The sequence below is a fragment of the Equus caballus genome, chromosome 17 (genome assembly GCF_041296265.1).
Source record: "Equus caballus isolate H_3958 breed thoroughbred chromosome 17, TB-T2T, whole genome shotgun sequence".
NCBI classification, from domain to species: Eukaryota; Metazoa; Chordata; class Mammalia; order Perissodactyla; family Equidae; genus Equus; species Equus caballus.
In genome coordinates this window covers 16,715,630-16,742,651 of record NC_091700.1, presented here as the reverse complement: position 1 = coordinate 16,742,651, position 27,022 = coordinate 16,715,630, and the positions used below count along the sequence as shown (strand labels likewise).

Genomic DNA, 27,022 nt, shown 5'->3' with positions numbered 1-27,022 from the left:
TGCTGACATTTGTTTCCCCAGGCTGGATTCTCTGCCCTTCGCCCTAGTCCCGAGTATCCTGCCAGCTCTTCCGCCCTGAGTTAATTGCAGTTATAAAATTTCGTACCAGCAACAAGAAACCCGGCGGCCTGCCTACGCACCTAAGACTACAATTCCCTGAAAGCACTTCGGTGATCTTGCGTCCATTTAAGTTTACGTTCCTTCCGGGTGAACTTCCGGGTTACGTGGGCGGGGCCGAAAGAGTTCTCCAATGAGCTCGCCTGCGGACGGAGCGGGGCGGGGAAATGGTCCGGTGAGCGTCTAGGCGGCGGCGGCAGCGCCGACGAGGGGACAGCTGCGGGGCCGTCGTGGTGGGAGGCGTCTCTGAGCCGCGCCAGCCTAGCCGAGCCGGGTGGAGTCCGGCCGCTCACCCCTGCTTTCTCCCGGACTCGTTGGTTCCCCCGGCGTCCGTGGACGCCGCTCCGTGTCCCCGGTGGGCACAGCAGCCCGGGCCCTCCACGCCCATGGCCACTAGCCTGAGGAGGCCCTCCTTCAGCTCCGGCCCTTCCTCCTCGCCCGACGCAGACGACGAGGGAGTGCGCAGCACCTGCGAAGATGCTTCTATTTGCAAGAGGTGCCTGGGGGCTGGGGCCTGGGGGCGTGGGGCTGGGGGCTGGTGGGAGGCGAGCCTGTATCTGAGGAACAGGCTTGTGCGCCAAGAGGTGCCCGTCAGGTCGCGAGACAGCTGTGCGGCGCGGGGAGCGAGGGGGGTCTCTTCGTGCGCGTCACACGTTCATGGAACGGGCGGTGTGTGCCGGGCACGGGGCCAGCCTGGGGATGCGGTGCCCGGGAGTGGGACGCTGAAGCGGCACCCGTGGTCTTGGCTTCTTGGAACCAAGTCTTGCTGGAAAGACAGAGGTGAAGTAGATAATAATAGCGTTGGTTTCGATGGGTTCTGAGGAGTGCAGGTCTCCCTCTTTTAGAGGATACATTCCACTGGGGTTGTCATCATCCCCATTGTGCACCTGAAGCTCAGGTCAGTTCAGGGGAAAATGGCCTGTCTAGACCACATAATATTTGTGTGCAGAGCCCAAAGCTTTCCAGAGCCCTTGAGTGTGTGCACAAGAGCCTACCTGTTAGGGGGCTGTGTGGGGAGCATTGTGAGCACAGGTATGTATCCTGCACTTGAAAGCATGAAAAAGAAAGCATGAGGCTCAAGGGTACTCCCTCCATTCCTTCCTTCCACAGAAATTATTGAGAGTTCACTCTGTGCCAGGCCCTTCCTTTCTACTGGTTGGTTGGTGGGTATTCAGTGATCAGGACACATGATGAGCAAGACTGACGTGGTGTATGACGTAGTGGACCTCACAGCCTGGTTGGAAAGGATAGACAGGGAGCAAATAAGTACATGAAGTAGATAATTACAATTTTGTGTTGAGTGCTGGGAAATACAGCATTTACCATTAGAGGTCGTATTTTAGACGATGATGTTTAAGGTTAGAACTAAAATAAATAAATAGTGCAGGAGAGCATTCAGAGAGAGCAAGAAAGGAGAGGAACTGAAAGAATGCCCTGGAAGCTGGGCCCGCATAGGGACTATAGGGTGGGGAAAACAAAGGCTGGCACTTTTTGTACGTTCTTGGAGACTAAGCAAAGTGCTTCAGAACATGACTCTGGAGCCAGACTGTGTCAGACGGACCCTAGCTCTGCCACTTAGGAGCTGTGTGAACTTGGGCGAGTTACTAAACCGTTCTGTGTCTCGCTTCCCTGATCTGTAAAATGGGGTGATCATAATCGGTACTTCATAGGTGAGTGTAAAGATTGAATGATATTTCGTTATTAGTAAAGTACTTAGAGCAGTGTCTGGCATTTAGTAGTTGTTAGTAGTGGTTGATTAAATGAATGGATAAATACGTACATAGGTGTTAAAGGCTTGGAGACCGTTAGTGGTGAAATGTGTGGACTTAAATGGATTATACCCAACTTTATTTCTTCTCCAGCGCAGTTGCTACTGATCACATCTGTAGCACTGTTGAATTGGAAATAGTATCTCTCGTATCTACTGCTATTTGCAAAGAAAATCTGAAGTGCCGTCAGAATTATCAAAGGGAAATAAAATAGTTTTCAGTAGCACATTAGGGTTAGGCTTATTTGATATTGATTGGTTTTATTGGTTTATTTAATATCTGTTGGTAACATTTTTTGCAAACTTATTTAAAAGTAAACTAGCTATAAAATAGTTCAGACACAAAGAAATGTACAGAGAAATAGTTTAACTAGAGTATGTTTTTCCTTGACTCTCTGTTGGATGGTTTTTATAATTTCAGCTCTTCTCTGCCTCAGTTTCCAATGCCCTCTGTGTCTGCAGATGTCTAAACATGTAGGGGAAGTTTGGGTTTGGAACTGCGGGGAATCTAAGGCAGTAGTTCCCAACTCACACTGCACATCACTGTTGTCTGTGGGGCTTTTTAAAAGAGCACAGATGCTCAGGGCCTGCGCTGGACCCACTGACTCAGAATCTTCTGGGATAGGTCCTAACTGAAAAGACCACACACGTTCGTCATCCGGAGGCATTTCATCAAAGGTTTTTTGCATGGGGTTTTCCCTCATCTGAAAAAACATGCAAAGAAATTGTGAGAATCTATAATATAATGTTTTAAGATCTTTTGCAAGATTCAGTGTCTTTCAGGTTCTGTGATACTGTGATCTGCATTTTTACTGTAATGTATTAAAACTTTAAATCTTGTGAAAAAGTCATGTTATTAAATAAGGATTCCTTGTGTGAATCATGGGCAAGTTACCCACTTTCTGCCTCAGTCTCCTCACCTTTAAAGTGGGGATGATAGTGGTAACCTACCTTTTGGATGTGAGGGTTAAGTGAGATAATCGATGCAAAGCAGGTAGCGCAGGATCTGGCACAAAGTCAAGGCTTCCATAAGTTATTATTATATTAGTTTTGATTTTCCTCCAGTCTGAATAGTATTTGGTTGAAGTTACTGAATAGGTTGTAGCTGTGGGTCAGGCTGGTGTCTGCCACCATGAGTTAAGCCATAAAAATCCCTAAAGTAACTTTAAAAAAGCCTGTCAGTCTCTCGAGGCTCCTACACTTCCGTTACTTCTGTTTTTGCTTGCTCCCTCCTTTGGAACAGAGCCCGTCTGGGGATCCTAATGAGGTCATCTGTCTCATGGGTTGTTGTGAGGATTAAATGTGGAGTGCTCGGCACACAGTAGGTGTCATCAGACCATCACCATCATTGTTGTCATGATGGCCTCGTGCTATCACTCCTACAATCTGATAGTTAGGACTCGTCAGATTGGATATACTAGGTTTATACCTAATAATTCCATTTGTTTCAGCAGATATCTGTCAAGCACTTACCATGATAGCTAACTCTCCCCACTCCCCATTCTCTCTCCTTATCTTCCCTGTCGTGCTGTGCCCCTAGTCAGTTCTCTAATCTTTTGTTTACCCATGATCCCCCCAAACCCTCCCAGTGTCCTCTGAAATTACCACTCCATAATCACCAGCCACCTCTATTTCCTCAGCCTCTCCTTAGTCCTTCCCTCCCTCTCTTTGCCTTGACCCTGGCCCTTCCCTAGGAATATCCTTTTCTTGAGGCCCTGTCAAGTGGTGCTTCTGTTTTCTCATACACTGCAGATCTCAGGATTAGCAGGTTGGAGATTTGTGTCTTCTCTGCTCTTTGTCCCCTGCCCCATTTCTTTGAGATCCATGGTCCTCAGCTGGAGTACCCTCTCTTCCTCCTCATTACTCTTTTCTGCCTGATTACTCCCCTATTTCATTGAAGATTTGGGTGCCTGGCCCACAGCCTTCCTCTCTGCCTCAATTCTTGCCATTATCCTAGTTCACATCAGTGTGCATGTGGAGGACCCAGTGTACACCCAGGGCACTCATTTTCTTCAAAGCCTCATCTGCAGTGCTGACCTCTTCTCATCCACCTGTCGCCATTCCCACCATGATAGCCTGGATTTCTGTTCTGAGGCCCTCAGCATCTTTTTCCATAGGACCTCCATGGTATTTTTTATCCTTTAGACGCTTCCTCTAGGCTCTTACCTCTCAGTTGAGCTCGGGGTTCATAATGTATCGTTCCGGAATTCTCTTGGCAATGCCTCAACTCCCTTGCCCTTCAGTCCCAGTAAGCCCAAAACCAAACTACCCATTTTTGTCTTGAGTACTGGTGATAGGACTCACAGAGCAGGGCAGCTGGGTACTATTTCGAATTCATGTCACCCCACCTCACCTGTGCCCTCACAGAGCCTGACCATTCTAGTATGATTCTCTTGTCAAGTCACTCTCCCATGCTCCAGAATATTTAATGCAGACGTTTTCCACAAACTTCTGATTTACTCCCCCCAACCCTTCATTCTCAAGATAATATGGGTGATGTTTTGAGCATGCTTAACATAGAAAATAGAAGCCTTCAGATTGGAACTCCATTCACTTCCTACAAGAAACTTAACCAACCTATCCTACTGTTAGAGTTGCCATGTCCTCCAGCAAAGACCACCAGAAACACATCAGTAGGTAAACCAGTTGGGTTTAATTACTCTTTGTAATGAGGGAGGCCTCACATCATAGGGAACTCTGTGGCCTATCAGGATGAGGGCGTTAGAAAGAACTTACAGGATTTGGGCTTTGGGTGGATAGTTTGGGGAGGGTTCAAGGAAGCAGGGATTTGCTCTGGACTGGGTGCTGACAGGAGGCAGGGACGATTCTGTGATCGTGTAGCTCAATCAATCAATTCTAGAAGGAATTGTGACTAGAGTGAGACAAACGATATAATTCATAAAGAAGCCACAGTTGCTCACTTCAGCCAGGAGAGAGGGATGTTTGGTATTTTCTGGATGGCATGACGGCCTTCTATTTGTCTGTTTAGGCAAAATGATGAAGTGGTCTTGTTTTGTCTCACATCATCGCTGTTGCAGCGTGACCTTGTGCTGGTGTCTGTGAGAAGTTTATGTCCAATAGGTAAACAGCATGGTTTGTGTGAGCACGAGGCCAGCTTCTAACAACAGGAAAGCCTGGCTCATGGTGAAGTGGGGTCAGCAAGCCGAAGAGTCAAAAGAAAGATTTCTTGGACTCTCAAGGTCTGGCAGTAGTGCTCTTTTATTTAGATAATAGTGTGGAATAACATGGGGACAGGACCCATGGGCAGTCAAGAGCTGCTGCATGGGGACAGGACCCATGGGCAGTCAGAGCTGCTGCTGCTGCTGCACACATGGGTTGAGAGTAGGGCTAAATTTAAGCCATAGGTATGTGAGTTATCTCTTTACAAGAGAAAGGAAAGAATATGTAAAAAAAAAGTTGTTAAAGTGGTATCAGTGCTGGTGGGGTCTGGTTATTGGGTGGTCTTATAACTTTTAGATAAGAATCAAACAGGATTAAGTAAATGGCAGAAGCCACCACCTTAAATATTATCTTCAGCTAAAGACAAAGGAGGATGTTGGTGGTGGTGGGTAACCATGAGGTTACCAGACAAGTGCAATAAACAAGACTTAAGTCCTTGCCTCCCCATTAAAAGTTTCCAGAGATAGGGTCATCTCCCTTCCTCCTGGTGCAGAGAGGGAGACACTCCCCACAGATGGAGACTTCCTTCACAAATACAAATGTCTCTCATCAAAGGGCAAGCAAATTCCACTCCTCAGAGCTTCCTCATCTGCAGTTTTTAAAAGTAACCAGCCTAAAATAATCCTCATCAATGGTACCGGGCTAGCTCCTGGATGTCAGCACTGCTTTTCTTCTTTTCACAGTGGAGGAAGTGAGTCTTAAAAAGATAGGTGTTTGTCAGGCAGGAGAAAACAACATGACCTAAACAGCAATGCAGATTGATGCAGAGGATTATTTGCAGAGGATTATCTGCAGATTATGCAGAGTATTAGGAGAAGTGGACTTTCAGTAGGGGTGTGGGTGGCCAGAGAACTCCAGAGAGGTTGTCAGAGAATGAAATGTAGAAGTCCCAAGGTGAATAGAAGGTCCTGAGGGGTTTTAAGTGGAAGAACTGACATGATCTGGTGTGTGTTGTAGAAAAATCCCCAGCAGCCGTGCAGGAGATGGGGTGGTGACAAAGAGGAGGTCTGTGCTCTTTTCCTTCCCCACTCCCGTAGCCCTTGCTCACGTCTGCTCGTTCACCCGGTCTATTGCACCACGTCCTTGTTGTCGGACCTGCTTTGGTCTAACCCCCTCCTCCAACCCAGTGTTTATGCTGTGGCCAGGGTGATTTTGGGGAATCACAAATCTTGTCCTATCACTTTGTCACTTAAAACCTTTGGATGTCCCATCAACCAGAAGGTAAAAACCTACACGACGTTGCATGACACTACACCCTTCATGATCTGATCATGCCCTGGATACCCACCGCTGACTGGAAAACTCCATTTGGAGGTCTCAGAATGATCTCAAACTCATTATTTCCAAAACTGTCTTCAAGATCATCTTCATGTGCTCTCCTCCTCGTCACCTCCCCAAACCCAGTGAATGGGCTGTTCATTCAGTTCCCAAGTGCAAAAGGTAGGAGTCAGCTTGGAACTGCCCTTTCACTTACCCCGATGCGATCAGTCCCCCAGACCTGTTGATTATGTGTGCTGAACATTTCTGGAACCAACTCTTTTTCTCCACCTCTGCTGCTTCTATCTCACTGCAAGCTGAGGTCACCTGTGGTCTGAGCTATGGCACTAGTCCGCTAACTGAGGACCCTAAGTCACTCTTCCCTCCCCCAAATCCATATCTCCCACTGAAGCCAGAGGTTTGTAAAGGGCATATGTAATCCCTCATTTAATGACTTCTTGTGGCTGTGGGAAAAAGACCAAGGATTCCTACGTGTTCTCCACAGCCCTGCCTGCTCCGTCGTACTTCTCCAGCCTCACTTCACATCACTCCGTGCTTCCCTTTGGGGTCTCCTTTGTTCTTCAGATATGCCCTGTTCCTGCCTTCTGTGGGGCCTTTCAGCACGCTGCTCCCTCTGCCCACAAGGCTTTCTCCCAGCCTTCCTGTCTCAGTAGTTCTACATCATCTCTCAGATGGAGGCATCCATTCAACACTCTTTATTGAGTGCCTGCTCAGTTTCTGGAGACACTGTTCTAGTGCAGTTACAGTAGTGAACAAAACTGGAGCTCTTATGGTGCATTTTTTTTTCCAGGAGGCAAACAGAAAGGAAGCCAAAATACCTGGCATGTCAGGTGGAGGTAGATGTAGTGGGAGTGTTGGAAGGAGTTGTCACTGGAGATGGGATGGCCAGGGAAGGCCCTGCTGACAAGGCCAATGCTGGGGAAAGACTTGTGGGGGGTGAGGAGTGAGCCCTGTGGATATCTGGGGAAACAGTGTCCAGGTAGACAGAACAGAGAGCAGAGAGGCCCTGAGGCAGGAGCTGGCCTCCCCTGTTCTAGGAGCCACAGGCCAGCATGAGTGAGACGGAGAAGAGTAGCAGATGGAATCTGGGAGGCCGTGGGGACAGATGCTGCAGGCTCTTGTAAGGCCCTAACTTGTGCTCTGAGATGGAAGCCACTGGAGGATTTTGAACTGAAGAAGGTGACGTGACTTGAATTTCCACAGGATCGCTTCAGCTTCTCTGTGGAGAACAGACCGTAGAGGACAAGGATAGAACAGGGAGATGAGTTAGTGGTACTGGAATATCCCAAGTCAGAGATGCTCGTGGCTTGGATCAGGATGGTAGTGGAGCAAGTGCTGAGAGTCGGTCAGATTCTGGGTCCACTTTGAAGGTAGATTGAGCTGATGGAATGCGTTGACAGACTGGATGTCGAGGGAGACTCAAGTGTCAATGATGACTGCAAGGTTTTTGGTTTCTCTCAGATGAGGAACCCTCAAGGAGGCCTCTCTGATGCCCGCAGTCAAGATCTTGCCCTTGTTATATGTCCTCATGACACTCTCTGCATCGCCTTTGTGGTCATCAGCCCAGTTGTAATTCAGACATAGTGTTTCATGTTTTTCTCTCTGACTAGAGTAAATGTGGTACAGAGCAAGGACCATGTCTGCCTTAATGCCGTGTGCATTGTAGACGCATAATAATTTGTCAGATGGCTGAAGTGAAGAGGAACTCAGTGTAGATGGTCAAGATTACCTTTCCTGATGAGGTCTTAAAATTCTGGTTTTCTGTTTTACTGGTTTTCAGTTATCTGTATGTTTTAGAAACCAGTCCAGGGGCTGTAAATCTGAAATTCCATTGTGAATATTACAGAGTTTAATTTGATTTTCCAATGGAATCGAAAAATGCCCCTCTTGACATGCAGGCAGGCCACAGTGTCACCTCTCAGGAAAGGCGGACTTTTCCTGGGGGCCTCGGCCTTTCCAGCACACTAATCATATCTTCACAGCTGTGCCCCAGAGAGCAGGGCTGAAATTTTCATCAGAAATATTTTGACGACAGTGGCTGCTGCTTTCCTCCCTGGAGATGATATGTCACTTTAGAACTAGAACATTCTATTGAGGATAAATTAGCTGCCAAAGTTGCCCATCAAGAAAGTCAAATAAATTGTGGATTTTTTCCCATTTTTTAAAAAGAGGAATTAAATTTTGGAAAATATCTGTGAAAGATAATGATCTTAGATCTAGAATATTAGCATCACATCATTTTTTTCTCTTAAAAACTTTTTTTAATTAATTACAAAAGTGAATACTTTTTCCCCTCAGTAGCATAATATGAACCTATTGTATGTAGTTTCACACAGATCCACTTCATTCTTTTTAATGGCTGCACAGTATTCGCAGTGTGGTTGTAATTTACTTGACTGCTCTTCTGTTGGATTTTTGCACGTGGCTTGAGTTTTCCTATGAGATGGATTTCAGGGGAGAAGTTTCTGTAAAATGGTTCTTGAAAGAGGTTATGTTAGTTTTCATTCCCATCTGTAGTGAATAAGATGCTAATCACCGAATATTCTTAGTTTCTTAAATTGTTTATCAACTGGCAGCTGGAAAATAATACTTCTTTTTAATTTGTATTACTATAATCACTAGTGAGGCAGAATTTTTAATCTGCTCACTATGATTGATATTTTCTATGTGAGCCCTCTCTCCATATCATTTTCCTAGTGGGCTGTTGTCTTTTACTTGTTTGGTTATTTGTGTTTTTATTATTGATTTGTAAGAACTTTTTATGTCAGGGATAGTAATCTGTTGCCTCTGTATTTGTTGCAGTATTTTCTCTCAAACTCATGCTTGTCTTTCAGTTTAGCTTGTATTGTACATTTCATAATACAGAAATTGTGAATCTTTACGGTGCAGAATCTGACAACTTAACTTTATGGCTTGTGGATTTCAGGTAATGCTTTGAAAGACCATATTCTCAATCATTCTAACATTTTCTTGTAGCACTTTTATGTTTTTGACTTTTATGCTTAGATCATTCATCTATCTTTATTATTTTATATATTATAAAGTAGCAGTCTAACTTAATTTTATCTCAAATTATTAGCCAGTTGTCCCTACACCATCTATTGAATGGTCTCTATTTTCCCATTGATTTGAAACATCACTTGGATTATATACTAAATTCTTATATATATTTTAACACAGCAATACATTTGTCATTCTTGAGTTCCAGTTGAAATTGCTTTTTTTTCATTTTGATGCCTGAAAACTTTGACTCACAAAGTTACTTAGCTGTGAATTGATTCAGAGCTCCCATAGCTTGTTTCACAGGGTAAGAATAGGTTTGTACCAGGGAATATCAGAATTTTTTAGTCTGTTTGAGCAGCTGTGCTCCAGGAAGAAAGAAAAGGAAGGGGTACTAACAAAAGACATGTGTCTGAGTCTGTCCCTTTTCATCAGGAAAGCAATAGCTTTACGGGAAACCCTATCCTGTAGGCTTCTATGTACTTCTCCTTAGCCAGAACTAGGACATGTGGCCCCACCCCTGGCTGCAGGAATGCGTGGGGAGGTGAGAATTTCTACTTGGGTAGATTGACACCTCAAACAAAATTGGGTCCCTCTTCGTAAGGAGAAAGGGGTGAGTGGATATTGAAAAGGGAACTTGGAGGGTCAACTACATTTCTCATCTTATCTTTTTTCCCCCCAAATTTCCCCAGGTATTCTTAAGAGAAATTGGGGGGTGGGAGGTGGGGGGCGGGGAAGAAGAGGGAGGTGGGGGGAGGGGGAGAGAGGAAGATAATGTATATAATAAAAAGCTCAAGTTGTCAGTGTTCAGTTTGATGAGTGCTGACAACTGTATATATCTGTTACCACCACCAGAAACAAGATATAAAATATTTCTGAAACTCCAGAAATTTCCCCTGTATCTCTTTCTGGTTAGTCTTCTAACCTCCACTTAACAGTCCTTTTCTGATTTCAGCCACGATTGATTAGATTCGCCTATTCTTGAATGTCATGTCAGTGGAATCATATGATATGTATTCTTTCTGTGTCTTCTTTCACTCAACGTGTTCTTTGAGATTCGTCCATGTTGTGTGCACTGTCAAAGATCAGCAAAGCCAGATAGTAGTTAAAGTGGTAAGGACAGATTTTAATCACTAATAACTACTGCAATAAAGAAAAGACTCCAGTGTGAACTAAACCCAACTTTGATTTGTCCAGAGGGCATTTTAAAGGGAGAATGAGGGAGTAAGGAGAATAATGAGTAGAGTCAGAGAAGAGAAAAATTACACAAAGTGGGAAAGAGGGATCGGTCCATGTGAAATCATCTGAAATTGCTAACTGGAAGACTGGGGCCCTATCTTTAAGTGTTGGTTGGAACAAACAGTAAATGCTTTTGCCAGCGTTGAGTTTTCTTAGGCGGGCACTTCAAGGGGGACTAGCGTCATCCTAGGGGTGTGGCTTTGAGCTGTTAGAAGCTATCTTAGTGTTTGTTCAAGTCTTTATAGAATAAACCAAGTTTGAGGCCTGTCGAGAAGAGGGCTCAGGGGAGCCTGGCTAGAGTTTGGTCAGGGAGAGAACCTTTGTCAGTGTAAAGTAGTTTGCTCCTTTTTATGTTGTGTGAATATACTCTGATTAGTTCATCCATTCACCTGATTATGGATGAGTTGTATCCAGTTTTTGGCCATTGTGAATAGCCTGCAATGGACATTTTATATGTCTTTCATTTCTCTTGGATAAATGTCTAGGAGTGGAATTGCTTAGTCAGAAGGTGGGTATGTATTTTAATTGCCAGACTAATTTCCAAAGTGGTTTATCAGTTTACACCAGCAATATATCAAAACTGCCATTGCTTCATATCCTTGTTAACATTCGGTATTGTCAGTGTGTGTGAAATAGCATTTCATTATGGTTTTAAATTGCATTTCCCTGGCAACTAACGATGTTAAACATCTTTCTATGTGCCTGTTGGCCATTCCTGTATCTTCTTTTGTGAACTGTCTTTCCAAAACTGCGCATTTTTGATGATGTATACATGCACACGTGTATATACGTGTATGTGTTTTATTGTACATGTGTATGTATATACAAACAGGTACACAAGCACACTCACAAACAGATACACATGACGTAAACAACTGAAGTGTTGGAAGAGGGGTCTAGATCAGGTGGGTAAGTAGGTTTGAAAAGCAGCAGAATGAAGTTCTCTGCAAGGTTGCACATCTTGAGGAAACTACCTTAACATCTGTCTGTAAAGCAGTGCCTTCCTTGTAGGCTTGTTAGGAGGGTTATGTGTTCCTATGTGTTAAGCGTTTAGAATAATGCTTGGCGCCTAGTGAGCACTCATGAGTGTTGATTAGAAGTAAAATGAACCAACCCAGCCTTGATCCTCATCAGCCAGCGAGCAGAGAGGGCACCTTCTCGTGCCCTGAACCCTCTGATGAAGGGATGCCTATGGGAGGCTTTTTCACACCTTTGCCATGAAATTCCCATTGTGGCAGTTGACACCCACGCAGATGGGACAGAGTCAGTAAATCTTTCTTGGATGAATAGATAGAGGTTGGGCCAGGTCAGTGTTTCCCACGGGAGGAATGTGAGATAGTTTTAGGCGGTACACAGACTGGTATTTTAAATTTAAATAACTAGGTATTTATTACAGAATGCGTTAGGTCTGATATGCTACCAGATATCTTCTTCTGAGTATTAAAAAAAAGGTAGTTGATTTCAAGACATATTAAATTGAACATGCGGTATGTGAATGTCATGAAAATTTTTAGAGTAGTAGTGGATTGAATGAAATTGAGAAAATCTTTGAGGTCTGTCTAAATCTGAGATATTTGATTCTTTGCATCTGGGTTTCAAACATGAAATTAGGACATACAAGTAGAAGGGATGTTCTCTGGGTTTTGGGAACAGAGGACTAATGGGAATGGACAGCAAACAAGATGCACAGGATCGTGGTATGGAGATAAGTAGTATTAGATTTTTGGTATCTACTTTGGACAGTCTTTATGTATATGTATATGTTCATTCTAGCAAAATTGGGAACATCCTGTATATGTAATTTTGTATTCTGCTTTGTTCGCCTGATGCGATAATTCCAGGTTCAGTATTCTTGTACAAAAATCTTTGTGTCCATTCTTGTTTCCTTAGGATAAGATCCCAGAAGTGGGGTTGTTCTGTCATTGGGTACACATGCTTTTCTGGCTTTCTGTACCTGTTGCCACGGTGCCTTGGACGTGCCTGTGCCAGTTGATTGTTCTGGCGGCGGTGTTGAGTGCCATCCTCCTCAGCCCTCTCCAGCGCCAGCTTCTGTTAAAAAATAGTTCTGTTGCCAATTTGATAGGAGAAGTACTGCTCTCTGCTTTTGCTTTCATTGTGCTTTTTAAAAAATTATTGATAGAGCTGATATGTGTGTTCATTGATCAGTTGGATTTCTTTTGTGAATTGTTCTTTTTTTTGTCTTTTGTCCTTTTTTTCCTTCTTGGATATTAGGGCTTTTTTCTTACTAATTTACTAGTCCTTTATACTGAAAGGATGTTAATACTTTGTGGTGTGTCACAGATATTTTTCCTAGTTTAATATTTGCCTTTTATGTTTGTTACTGTTTTCTTCTTGTGAAGCAATGCTGTGTTTGATTGATTCTGTGACACATGTGTTCTTGCCTTTTAACTTTTTTGAAATCAGATGTGATTTATTCTTGATGTGTCCTGCAGTCACTGTCAGGTTGTGTTAGATTTGTCATTACCTGTGCAAGTGGACATGGTCGTTATTCCTGGTGGCAGGGCTGGACCTCTGCAACCACAGCCCCTGGATGCTTTTGTCCCCATACCATTTAAAGGCCATTTGAAGAAGGAGCACAGATCCTGATTGCTGTTTGAAAACCATCCATTGATACCTTCTGATGGGATCAAGAAAAGGTATCAAAACTTACAGAGTGAAGGGCAGCAGCTTGGAAGAAAATCTCAGAGAAAGATGATGATGGTCTTTTAAGAAATGCGGCGTCACCAACACCCTCGATGGTATGAAGGTCGCTATTGTGTGGAAACTCACAGATATCCTGAAAGTGAAAACTTAATCAACTTATTTCCCTCATCTTTTTCTTTTTGTGTGTGTACGAGAGAGAGATGATGGTAATCTGTTTAAAGAAGTCTAAAAGAGCTTTTTCAATAACCACAAAATTAAAATTCTAAGCGATAAGAAAAACTAATCGGCAGTGTATTTTCTTTCTTTTTTCAGTCTTACAATTGATTGCATCTTAGATATAATGAGATATGGCATGTGGTTGTTAGTGTACAAATTTTAAAAACATAGATACATTTAAAAAAACCCAGAAATCTCAGAGATAATCATTAACATTTTGATACCAATTAGTCCTCCACTACTTCTGTATTTACAGACATACACATACGAAACTGGCAACCAGTTAGCCATTGATGATTAAGTAGCTAGGAACTAATATTCTTTTTCCTTTTTGCAATTACTGATTATAGCTTTTAGCAGTTTATCCTACCCATTGTTAACTGTGCTGTTTAGGCAGTATGCTATCTGACTCCCTCTAGGTTCCTATAGATAACATCTCCCTGGAGCCTGGGTCACCATGGTAATGGGTGTTTAAACTGTTTTTCAGGAATTAGAACCCCTTTGTCCACTCCAGGCCAGTTGAGACCACCAACTCATCAGCTGGACCCACGCAGATATCTGATAGGTGACCTTTTGATGTCAGGAGGCTAAAAACCCCATCCTCACATCATGTTCACACTGCCATTTTGTGAGCATGTGTCCTCTAAAGAGGCATGAAGTCTGACTATGCATGCACACATCATCAATTACTTCACCTCTCCTCGCCTCCAGTCACTTATCTCCACATTTCAGACCACCTTGCCCCCCTATCCCATAAATATCCTTGAGTTCCTATTTTCGGGGAAGTGGATTTGAGACTCATGCTCTCGCTTCCTCACGTGGCTGTCTTGTGATTAAACTCTCTCTCTGCTGCAATCTCGTCATCTCTGTATTTGGCTTTCCAGGTGGCAGGCAAAAGTGAGCCTGGCACGGTAACACACCTATTTGTGGCACATACGCTACATGTATTTTTGGTCTTACCTTTTTCTCTGAAAAGCGTATCTTGACCATCTTGCCATGTCCAGTTCTTTTAGTTTATGTTTTCAAGATTGGTTAGTATTTCATTGCGTGGATGCACTGTGATTTGCTCAGCTAATCGCCACTTGATGGCCTGTAAGTCCTGAAACATGCTCATTCACCTCAGAACTCCCATGAGCAGTGCCCAGCAGCACTCTCTTCCTTACTCTTTCCCACAGTGTGTTGTAAAGCTTTTTATCTTGGCCAATCTCATAGGCAAATCAGTGAGGTCCTTTTTCCTCGAGACAGGGGAACCACTGTCAGTCATCTTGATTTGAAGATCAGAAAGAAACACGTGTTAGAAACACCAGGAAGCAGGAATTGTGGGAACTAGGATCAGATGTACTTGTGTTCCGTCCTGTTGCATCTCCCCACCTTTTGTGCTGCGCATCACTGACCACGTCCAGTGTGCTGTTGAGATCAGTCCCAGGCTCCTGCCAGGCCCTCTGTGACCTCAGCTGGCTTCTCTCTCTAGAGTCCTCTCTGGTTTCTCCTGTTTTCTACTGTTCTCCAGCCCCCATGCCTACTTTCTGATACTAGAACGCTCCCAGTCCATTCCCACCCCGCAGCGTTTCTATCTGCTGTTCCTCCCGTCTGGAATGCCTTTTGCACAGCTGACTTTGTCCAATTCCCTAGGACTCAACTCAGCATCCCCTCTTCAGAGAGGCCTTCCCTTTCACCTTCTCTAAAGTAGGTCCCTCTATCCTCCATACTGTTGAATCCTTCATTTGTTATAATCTCTTATTTATGTTTGTCTCTGTCCCTTCTCTGTCTTGTCACCACTGTATCCCCAATGCCTCGCACTTAGCAGACACTCAATAAATGTTGCTTGACTGAATCAATAGTATTTAATTGACTGATAATACAGAACTGAGAGGAATAGAAACCGCTCCTTGTTATCCAAGAGGCAATAATAAGTCCAGGAAGGAGCGCTTAGAGGGAGGCAAATTGACCAGCTTTTCAGCAGTTGCTTAGCAGTGGAGTGAGTGCCTTCTTTGTGGGGAGTAGTCAAGCAGTGGCTTAATGCTGTTGAAAGCATTCTTGCGCTGGATATTGGAGTTGACTAGATCATTTCTAAGTCCGCTTCCTACCCTTAACCTGTTTGTTTTGTGTTCTCATCACTGCTCTACCACTCCTGCCTCAACTGCAGGTATGGCTTTTACCGCCAGATGGCACCAGAGGATTCCTTTGAAATCAGTGTTCATCACATGGCCACCAAAAGTGAGAAAACCCATTTCATTGCACTTAGACCCCCAACATGTGCTTGAAACAAAAGCTTCACGAAACAGTCTTAACCCTTACTATGTGTAATGCATGCTTATATTTTCCGTTTTACTTTGTTTTTTTAAATGCAGACTTGCATAGTATTCAACTGATTTCATATTAAAACAGCTCACTGTTTGAAAAGCACTCTTTTAGATAACTGAGCAGGTTTACTCTGTAAAACTTGTGGGTCTGCTGTTTTCCTTGGACATCCGGGCTTATAGCAAATTGTGTCCTTTAGTGAGTCTTTGTGTGTTTCTGTGCTGAGTTGTTGCATCGAGTAGCTGAACATGTGCTTCCTTAGGAGTGTCTATGGATGTACAAATATGGATGGAGAGACTGTGGGGGACATGTTTGTAGGGAAGTCAGCACCTGTTGCAGTCAAGGCAGCAGCAAGCCTTGTGAGTAGATAGAAAGAAAAGATATAGTATCTGCTTCTGGGGCCTCAGAATCCAGCTGGGTGAGATCCCATACACACACACACACACACACGCGCGCGCGAGCGCGCGCGCGCACACCCATATCTTAATTTTCAGCTTACTTATCAAGCAACATGGAGATGGGTGTATTATTTGGGATATCACTTAGGATGCTACAGCCTGCAAGTAACAGAAGCCAGGCTCAAGTTGACTCAAATGGTGAAGACGTTTATTATCTCACAAACTATCCGTTGAGAGGTAGAGCAGGCTCCAGGTCCACAGGGGTGTGGCGTGGCATTGCCTTAGGGATCCAGGTTCCTTCCATGACTTCTCAGTTGTCCCGATGCTGGTTCCACTCATGGTTGCCAGAAGACTTCCAGTGGTAATCTGGGCTTCAGCTCCTAGGCTTGGAACACTAAAACCTTAATTCCTTGTAATGTACACTGAGAGAGAGTTTAGGCTACCATAGCATTTGCCAGGTTGTAGCTGTTTTGTTTACTTTCCCCTGGTTTCCCCACTATGACCTCCTTAAGGGACATGAAATGACTGGCACTTAGCACAGAGTTGGGAGAAGTACTTAGGGAGTTAGTAATGATGTTTGCCAGATACTTCTGGGTCTCCCTTCTCTGGACCCAGAACTTTTGGTTGAGTGGAGTTATGTGACTAGATCTGGCCAGGGAGCTTGCTAAGTAAATAAATAGTTGTAAGTTGTAAGTATGAGGGGAGGTTATTTGCTGTTTAGGCTTCTGAGAAAGGAATTAGCGACATGAGGAAAGAGAGAGGTAAGAAATGACCACTATGGGAAACGTGATGGGCATGTATATGAATAAAAAATGCATGGATGAGTATGTTTAAATTTGTAGAGGAGCACTCTATGTGCATTGATTGGCCTTTTGAGGGAGATAATTTTCCTCTGGATCCTTGACCTGGCTCCTGGGAACTTGGCCTGAACCTGTTCTCTACTCATCTGCCTCCTTTTTCATCCCTTTCAGGTTTGCAGTAAGCATTGGCTACTGGCATGACCCTTACCTCCAGCATTTTGTGAGACTGTCTAAAGAGAGGAAGGCCCCTGAGATTAACAGAGGCAAGTGACCATCTCCCTCCCAGGATCTCCTCATCAGCCGAGAGGCCTGAGGTTTTAGGGACTCATTCTTAGAGAGTTCCGGTGTGCACTCTCTCCACTAGTCTACGGAGTGCTAATTTCCCAACATCCTCACCAACACAGTGTATTATGGAACTGTTTAATCTGTTAATCTGATACTTGAAAAATGCTATAGTAATTTTATTTTATATTCCTCCTATTTACGGGTAAGATTGAAGATCATTTTCATATGTTTAAAAGCCATTCATATATCTTTTACTGTGAATGGTCTATTTAGCTGCCGTATTAAAGTGTTAGTAACAGTATTAGGCTCTGCAAATAATTTCCATCAAAGAAGTCACAGAATTTGAGACAGGAGTGTGGCGTAGCCTCAGCCAGACTGAGAAACTGACCAGGTAATTCCTGTGTGTGCTGGAAATCTTGGCCCTAAGGATGGATCCTGAGGTAGGTTCTTTCAGAAATACAAAGAAATTTTGAAGTGGAGGTTCCTGAGAATAAGGACACGGTATTTCCTTTGAGCTGAGGGTGAATCCAGGCATCCGTAAGATTGGGCGAGGCCTGGCAAAGAGGCCTTAAGCCTCCCTCCTGTGCTCTTGAGGCACATTTCCTTCGGAATGCTGCAGAGGGACGCACCATGGCGCCTGACTCTGTGCTTCGGGCAGCATGTCAGCCCTCCTTCCTTCCTTCTTCCTCTGCCTGGGTTTGCCTCTGTACTGGGGACCTGCAGCCCAATAGGAGAGTGCTTCCCAAACAGTGTGTGGTGAGGATCTCTTTTCCCCAATATCCAATCCATTGTGGATGACATTTCTGTAAAATACAATAAAAATGATTTACTAGCAAAATAAAATGAATAAGACATGCAAAATACAAGCCCAAATTATTTACTAGTAGATTCAACAGGCATAAGATTCCTGTGTCAAATTGCAATAAAACTTTTTTTTTTTAAAGATTGGCACCTTGCGCTAACATGTGTTGCCAGTCTTCTTTTTTTTTTCCTTCTCCCCAAAGCCCCCCGGTACCTAGTTGTATATTCTAGTTGTGCCTCTGGTTGTGCTACGTGGGATGCCACCTGAGCATGGCCTGACGAGTGGTGCCATGTCCACACCCAGGATCCAAACCGGTGAAACCCTGGGCCGCCAAAGCAGAGCATGCGAACTTAACCACTCAGCCACAGGGCCAGCCCCACAATAAAAGTTTCTAAATGCCACTCTCAAATTTTGTTCTTAAAATAGTCACACTTAGAGCAGCCAGCCTTACAACACAGACAGACTTTATCTTCCTTTGTTCTTCTTTATTTCTCATCTCCTTTGCCCAGCTCCCCACCCCAGAGCTTAACAAGTCAATTTGTTAGACAAGCATTCCTCCCCCAATCTGTGATGCCATGTTACAGACACCGAGGCTCTAACCTATACAGGGTGGAGATGACAGGAACACAATAAGAAGTGTGGCTTTCTTTGCTTCGACACTCATCCATCCAATATCCTGACCTAAAAATATTATTTTCCATGTGACCTTGCAATTTCGAGTTTTACCACAGAACTAAGTAGCTTTTACTATAGCTATGAAAAGGCACACTTCCTAGAGGAACATTTAGATCAGATGTTTTCATGTAAAATACTTGTCTTTCGTAAGTAGAATTATAGTGCATTTTATTTTTCTTAGGATAGTTAATTCTGCCATTAAATAGATTGTACTTACTTTGGTTCAAACGGCTGAAAAAAAAAAGAAGAGAATTTAAAATTTGCTATTTCTCCTATAAAGTCATGGATAATCCGCTGACCCCGAGGAAGGGCAGAAGTGCTCTGTTTGGCTCTCCTGCTGCAGAGAGCTTTGCAGGGATTATTTCTCATCGCTGAGTGACAGCTTGTTTCTGTCTCTCTCTGTTAGGATATTTTGCTCGTGTCCATGGCATCAGGCAGCTTATAAAGGCATTTCTACAGAAGACAGAATGTCAGTGCCAAATTATAAACCTGGGGGCTGGGATGGATACAGCCTTCTGGACATTAAAGGTAAGTTAATATCCCCCCTCTTTTTTCCCCAGTTGTTTAAATTTGATTTTGTGAAGATTTTCACCATATTCAAAACTTTTAAAACTATATTAAAAGGGATGCAGTGACAGCCTGTCTCCCACCATTGTCCCCACCTGCTTGCACACCCCCCCCACAACCCCCATCAGCCCCGTACTTTATCTCACCGGGGCCCTGGTGAAGGATATGTGGGTTGTTTCTCATCTTTTGTTGTTACAAACAGGGTTATAAAAAAAATCTTTGTATATATTTCCCCCTGCATGTGTGGAAATATATCAGGAGAGAAAATTCTGCCAGTGGAATTGCTGAGACAAAGAGCACATGCCTTTGTAATTTTGATAATAACTAAGATTTTATTGTCAGCATAGCAGCGTTTAGGTAAAATTTCTCTGGGCGATGATAATATGATACAAAGCCCTTTTGTAGCCAATCTGTGATTTGATCCCTTACCTGCTCTGTTAGGATTCAAGAGCAGGTGTAATTGCATTCACAGGACAGGAAACTTGGGTCTCATTACAGGCAGAAGCAGGACTAAAGCACTGGGCTTTGACTCCTGGGGTGGAATTTTGCCTTCAAACCTTTGCCCTACGAAGATTCCACTGATCGTATTTTCTTTTTTGTAGGTTTGTACAGATTTTTTTAGGGTCTTCTATCAGGTCAGTCATGTGGCAGTAATGGGTATGTGCATTTCCCCAGATTTCTCCAGATGTACACCAAGATAAATTAGAGTGTGAGGGCATAACCCGACCTGCATATCTGTTTTGTCCCTAATCAGCTCACCTGATAAGATGGCCTTTAGTCATCAGAGCTCCCAGCCTTTCTCTTACTCAAGGGAGAAGTCGGTGGCATCAACATGGTCTTAGTATTAAACGCTTGCCTCTGCATTCTTCATTTAGGATAAGATAACTAACATTTATGAGGTGCTTTTACATACATGGCCTCACGAATTAACATGAGACCTCTGTGAGAGGGGAGAGCTTTACACAGATGGGGAAAGTGGGGCTACGAGAGCTTGTGTCTTTCCCCAAATTGGATATCTGGTGGCACTGGAATGTGGAACAAACATTGGAGCCCAGCTCATCGAACTGCAGACTCCTTCCCCTTTCCTCTACACACAGCCCTGTGGGTGTTCCAGCGGTTCTTTTCTGTAGGTTGATTGTGCCTGTGTAACACGGGGACCATGGTGTAGCAGAAGGAACTGGAAGAGAATGCAGCGTAAGCGAATGTGCAGTGTCAGTGTTCACAGGGGCCGCTGGAGAAATCCCTCCTTTGGGCCTGACACCTTTTTGACTGGTCCCATGGTTTGGTTTTTTCCCCGTCTTGCAAGTGAGTTAATAATTAATAAATCTGAGATTTTTATTTCTGAGCAAGGTACACAGAGGCTTACGTGCTCCTTCCAAGGAAAAGGCTGTCTGTCAGTAGTGAGGAAGGAGAGTAGCACAGGGTCTGAAAGTCTTTTGTGGAAGTTTTTTGTTTTGTTTGATAATCATATTGGTCTGAAGGGATTTTTTAAAATCTAAAGTTCCTCCTTTTTTGAAAAGCAATTATTATGTTTGCTCTTTTGGAGCCGAGGTTGCATGGGCCAAATCCAGCCTGCCACCTATTTTTAGAAATCAAGTTTTATGGGATGCAGCCACTCCCATTTATTTCCATATTCTCTGTGGCTGCTTTAGCACTGTGACCGCGGAGTTCAGCAGTTATGACAGACCGTCTGGCCTTCACAGGCTAAAATACTTATTTTTGACTCTTTACAGAAAATTTGCTAATCCCTGTTTTAGAAATATATGTGCTCCTATAAAAGAGTGAGGAAAATCTTGTCTGTTGGTCTTGTTGTCTCACGCACCTCCCACCTTGGATGGTCCCCTGGCTGCCCCAGCAGAGGCTTAGCTGTGAGTCAAGGCTTTCTGCTGTCACTACTATATGAGTTTGCTCTGTATGATCTCAGGGGCCCAGGACTGGAGGGTTGAAGACTCCCATCTTCGGGCAGCGGGCAAGAATAGGGCAAGGGAGAGCCGGTATTGTCACAAAGAATAAGGAGTGAGTGAAACTCTTAAGGGGCCTCAGTTGTTTGGTGTCTCTTGAATTCTGTTTCTACAAACTGAAAGGTCAAGTACATAGGGGAAGGATTGTCAATTTTGCTGGCCTGTGAAACAGTCGGCCATGTTGGATCTGCTTTGAGACTAAGTGGTACCCTTCCTCCTGGCTGCTCCTGGCTGCCCTCTGGTACTTATAGTCAGTCTTGGGTGTCTTCCCTGCCTCCTTGAGACGTGTGAGCTACTTGGGAGTGGAGTGTCAGAAGGGCCTAGAGAATCACAGACTAAAAAGTGAAAGTATCACTTCCCACAGCCATTTTGCCCTTTTCTGAAAGCCGAGAAAGAGGATGTCTGTTTCTTAAAAGCTCCAGGTGTGCCTTTTGGAAGCTTCCCTTCCACAGTGCCCTCTTATTCAGAATCCTTGGGAGGATCAAGTGAGCTACTGCAGGGAAAGCTCTTTCCAAAGTCAGAAGACCCATTTGAGTTGTAGGACTCTATGCTATCTGTCATTCATTTGCTTTTAATTGCTCTCTTTGTCTTCTGAAATTTTAGACTATCTTTAACTTTCCATACCCTGCGAGTAAAAGTTCTTGAAAGGTCTCGTAGAATTTCCTAGAGAAAGTCAGGAAACCCCTTAATGGTTTCACTCACTCCTTATTCTTTATGACAATACCGGCTGGCTCTCCCTTGCCCGCTGCCAGAACATGGGAGTCTTCAACGCTCCAGTCCTGGGCCCCTGAGGTCATACAGATCAAGTTCACGTAGCAGTGGCAGCAGAAGGCCTTGACTCGCAGCTAAGCCTCTGCTGGTGCAGCCAGGGAACCATGCCAGGTGGGAGGTGCGATTTCCACACATCCTCTAAACACGTCCTCCACGGATCTTCAAGTAGATTACATAGCCCTACTCTGCTGATAGGCGGGAGCTCCTCTGATGTCAGGAAACTGTCTTGTTTATTCCTCCCCCCACCCTCCGCCACTGCCTCCCTCGTACCTTCCTTTCCTTCCTCTCTTCTCTCTCTCTTTCTCTTGCCCCATCCTTCCCTCTCTCCCTCCCTCCCTCTCTTCCTTCCTCCTCCCCCACCCCTCCAGATCCCCTAGGACTTTAACTGAGGACTAGTGTCTGCATAGGGTGGGGGAGCTGGATCTCACATTTCTGACACTTGCCCTTAGGGGTCACCTTCCTACTAGGAAATGCTTGCTCATGATTTCCATTCCCATCATGCTGTCCCATCAGGGGGTCTGCTGCCCCTCCATACTGCTCTCCATCTCTTACTACTGTCTACATAAATGGTTCTCTCTCCTGCCCAGTTGCTCAGGGCAGAAACAAGGGTGCCATCCTTATTCCTCCTTTTTCTTTATTCCACCCTCTATTGACACCACCACCAGGTTCTGGATATCAGCAAGTTTCTTTTTAAATAAGTAGTTCTGCATTTCTGGAATATAAGCACAGATGGGAGCAGAGATGTTAAAAGAGTACTAGGCCAGAAGGTGGGCAGGTGGGCCAGGTTGTGGAGCACCCAGCATCTTAGCTCAATCTTAGAGGTGGGAAGAGCTGCTGCAGGCAACATGAAGTGTGTCGTTGAAAGAGATCAGAAAGGGATGTTGTTAGAGTCTGTGCAGTTGGGGACAGAGCGGAAGAGGAGAGGATGCATTCTAGGATAGTCAGCAGGCAGGGCTGAGTGATTGATCAAACAGGGTGGAGATGGAGAGAATTCTAGGATGACCAGTGAGTGACTGTGGGGAGAAGGGTATAGTACCAACCAAGCTAGGGAAAGCAGAAGGGGGAAGCAGGGCCGTGTGTGTGTGTCTCTATGTGTGAGGTGTTCACAGTTTTTTTTTTTTACTGCAGCTCACAGTAAAAAATAAATGTATATCCCAATCTAGCACCCACATCTATGTACTGATGTATGTAAATAATAAGGGCACACACATGGTGCTTACTAGGTGCAGGCCCTGTTCTCTCACTCCTGTATTTCCTCATTAATCCTCACAACCCCACGAGGTGGCATCATTTTCTCTACTTTTCAAATGAGGAAGCCTTGGCTCAGGGAGTTTAGTGACTTTCCCAAGGCCTCAGAGTGAACAAGTGGTGGAGCTGGGATTTGAACCCTGTCCACCCGGGCTGCAGAGTCCCTGTCCTTTACCACCCCAGTATACTCCACTGTAAGAGAAAAAAATAAATATATTACAAAATAGTACTTACCCTCACCTCATGTGATGCTTTCTGATATTTGCTATTTTATTTCATTTCATCCAAAAGATTCTTGTCCATACCCACTACACTGATTTCCTGACTCTCTCTAATTGGTCTCAAGCTGCTTACTGTTACATCCTACGTCCAGAGTGCCTCCTGCTCCTCCCCACTCCGTCCCAGTGGATGCATCCCCAGTTCTGGCTGCCCATTACTTCTTGCCTAGGTGACCACAGTAACCTCCTAATTTTTTGTGCCATCTGTTCCTCATACTGAGACCAAAGTAATTTAGAAAATGCATTTCTGACCATATCATCCCCTGATTTAAAATCCTTAAATACCCCATTGCTCCTCGGGCCTTGGTACTTGGTCTGTGAGGATGATCAGTGAATATATGACTGAATAAATAATTATAAAGATAACTGTGTTTTTTCTCAGGATGAGGGTCTTCTCCCAAGGAAATATTTTGAAGTTGACTTTCCAGTGATAGTCACGAGAAAGCTACACAGCATCAAGTAAGTGTGGCTTTGGCCAGAAGAGAGAGCCTGGTAGAATTCAGAACCAGCCTTCAGTAGACAGCAGGTCTGAGTGCCAGAGACCTCATTTTAGGGCCCTGCTCTCCTCACTTGCTTTCTTGCCCCGAGACCCTCATTCCAGTGTGTCTTGCAGTCTTCAAAATGAAAAATACCCTCCCTTGTGACTCTTCTCTCCATTCATGTAACTTCTCTGAACACTTAAAAAGTGACCTATCATAGTTTAGTAATCTGAATTAAAATTCACATAATGTGTATTTTGTTTACTTCTTTATCCCAGGGCACAGAAAGGTACCTGGTCCAGAAAAGATACGTAGTAAATATTTTTTGAATGAATGAATGAATGGGAAACTGAACTTAATCATTTATTATATATGAGATATGTGGGGGCCATTCTGAGTCGAGGTTTCAAGGAGTTAGCAAAGTTGTAGATGATGAGTTTGCTCATCTTTGCCGAGAGCTTTCCGTGTTAAATGCTTCACTTGGATTGTCTCATTCAATCCTCAGAGCAGACTCATGAATTAGTGCTATTATTAGCCCCTTCTTACAGATGAGGAAACTGAGGCTCAAGGAAGTTAAGTTAATTTGCCTAAAGTCACCTGGCTAGGAAGGGGTGGAGCTGAGCTTTAAACCCTGACTTCAAGCCCAAGGTCAAGGTTTCTCAGTACAGTCGTGTGTCCCCTAGCAGTAACAGGGATGCGTTCTGAGAGATGCATTGCTAGGTGATTTCAGTGTCATGTGAACGTCGTGGATTACACTTACACAGTCCCAGATGGTGTAGCCTACTATACATCTGGGCTATATGGTGCTAATATTGAAGGACCACTAGCACGTATGTGGTCTGTGGTTGACTGAAACGTCATTATGTGGTGTGTGACTTAGTTTTAACCTGTACTCCCTCCTTTTAAAATTATTTAAATAAAATTCTAATTCTTATATTTAAACATTTTAATAAACGCAAAAGTTTCTACCTGTCCTTTAGAGATGTCTAATCCTCACAAACTGGAAATGTTTTTTCTTTTCTAGTTTATCCTAGGAAAATAAGTTTTTTACCCTTTCCAAATATAAAATTGCATTTTACATTAAATAGGCTTTTTGGATAATATATGGCAATTCTGATGCTCTGGGAACTGCAAAGTACTACTAAGCTTGTTAAAACTCTGAGTGAAGTAAGAGTAAGTAGGCTCTAAATCAAGGCCAGACACGGTTTCCTGGGGTGAAAAATGCAGTGGCGTTTGTGTATGGTTATTGGTATAATGAATTTGGCTCTCGGATTTCTGATTTTTTACATATTCTTCATTGAGGGAGTTGTCACATAAATGTTACTGAACTTTAGGTCTGAGTGAAAGTCAATTTTTGTTATCTGTGAGAAACAATAGCTATCTTAAAAATTTTGTTTGAGAAGAGGCAAGAAACTTGGGATGACCTGAAAAATGCTGGAACATTTGGAAAATGCGTGCTAGCCTATCTGTAGCTATTTCTAAGTATTTCATGATCAGTTTGCAATTTGACATCAAATTCTGAGTGTAATGCTTAGCTGACCTAACCCGAGAGCTGTATCCGCTGGATTTTTGCTGTACGTGGTCAAATGTAATTAAACAGAAGGCCTTCTGTAGTGGCCCTTGCTTTGAACAGTAGCAGTATACAAGTCCCATCTCTGTAGTGGGCCTCTGCATTTTTAGAGTAAATGAGCTGCTTGACTTATCCTTCTCTCTCCCATCTTCCCATAGATTCAAGTCTCTCCTATCAAAAACCAATTTAGACTTACATTCAGAGGAGACACTTCAAATGGGTAAGTATCCTTGACCTAAGTGATACAGTACGGACTATGTAACTGTTTTGGCTTTCCCCCCTTTCCTTCTTAAAGATGGTCTGTATCTGTGGGCATGTGTGTGCATACATGATGTCATACAGCATGTGCTTCTGCTGATACATTTAGACTTTTATTGCAGTTACCATGGAGGAATTTAGAACAATTGCTCGTATGACTCTTCTTAAATGTCCACAGGTCCCCAATCTTAAATCTTTTTTAAAAAATTTAAATTAGCTGCCAACATTTCAAAAACAGGAGATTTTTCATGAGAATCTTGATTTCCAGCTTTCCTTGGAAAAGTTACATCTGGCAACATTAGACCCGAACTCCTACGTGGCAATAATTGAGCAGCGGCCGCCTTGTTGGGAGGGGTTGTGCATTCTCCACTTCTGTCCTCACCCCTCCCCGTTGTCTTATACTTTACCTACTTCCCTCACTTCTGTTACCTCCTCAGCCCCTGCAGTCAACTTTTCCCCTCAAGTTTTAATTATGAGTGTTTCCAACAACACTTCCTCATTTCTAAGCCTTTCAACTTATGGTAAACCTCTTCCAGAATCTTCCATCATTTTCAGTCTTTGTCTGACAGAGAGAAGATCAATGGGGTTATTAATAATTCAGATCAGGGCTGGCCCGGTGGCGCAGGGGTTAAGTGCGCATATTCTCGGCGGCCCGGGGTTCGCCGGTTCCGATCCCGGGTGCGGATGTGGCACCTCTTGGCAAGCCATGCTGTGGTAGGCGTCCCACGTATAAAGTAGAGGAAGATGGACACGGATGTTAGCTCAGGGTCAATCTTCCTCAGCAAAAAGAGGAGCATGGGCAGTAGTTAGCTCAGGGCTAATCTTCCTCAAAAAAAAAAAAATCAGGTCAGAAAACATGCTTAGAGAGGATGGTCTTCTCGGATGGTCAACACAATAACATCAGGAACATCACAGCTCGATAAGCTGCCTTTTACACACAGCCACAGTGCTTCAGTCCTTCTTTCCTTCTGCTAATCACATTCACAATTAAGTTTGTACAGAAAACATCTCCCCCATCCTTGGTTTCCCTCATACAGTTGGAAGTAGAACCTATTCAGGCTTTGCCGTTTGCTGGCCTCTTTGCTTTTCCACACTTTTGCTATCATTTTCTACATATTTGGTTAATATTTGTGTCAGAATGGTTATCTGTAACAAAAGATCTAATAC

The 27,022-nt window shown here is 43.9% G+C and overlaps 2 protein-coding genes across 49 annotated transcripts in view; one reads left to right on the top strand and one right to left on the bottom strand.

Moving 5' to 3' along the window:
* Nucleotides 1-216: 216 nt before the first annotated feature.
* The window catches only part of LOC138918325 (leucine carboxyl methyltransferase 1-like), a 28,426-nt gene continuing 1,620 nt past the window's right edge, over nt 217-27,022 (top strand). Inside the window, exons 1-5 of one of the 2 annotated variants that reach the window (XM_070239383.1) lie at nt 217-613; nt 17,133-17,224; nt 19,130-19,251; nt 23,931-24,007; nt 25,756-25,817. In XM_070239383.1, the coding sequence (XP_070095484.1) occupies nt 504-613; nt 17,133-17,224; nt 19,130-19,251; nt 23,931-24,007; nt 25,756-25,817 (463 nt within the window). In that variant the 5' untranslated portion in view covers nt 217-503. The remainder of the gene's footprint in view (nt 614-17,132; nt 17,225-19,129; nt 19,252-23,930; nt 24,008-25,755; nt 25,818-27,022) is intronic. The other variant, XM_070239384.1, reaches the window with a different exon arrangement.
* The window catches only part of LOC138918323 (heparan sulfate glucosamine 3-O-sulfotransferase 4-like), a 134,490-nt gene continuing 123,815 nt past the window's right edge, over nt 16,348-27,022 (bottom strand). For 25 of the 47 annotated variants that reach the window (XM_070239367.1, XM_070239360.1, XM_070239368.1 and 22 more), the window contains 2 exons: nt 18,941-18,954; nt 16,348-18,049 (listed from right to left, as the gene is read on the bottom strand). In XM_070239367.1, coding sequence (XP_070095468.1) covers nt 17,815-18,049; nt 18,941-18,954 — 249 coding nt within the window. In that variant the 3' untranslated portion in view covers nt 16,348-17,814. Of the gene's footprint in view, nt 18,050-18,799; nt 18,955-25,946; nt 26,678-27,022 lie in introns of those variants that run through there. The other 22 variants (XR_011427567.1, XR_011427564.1, XR_011427559.1 and 19 more) reach the window with 8 other exon arrangements.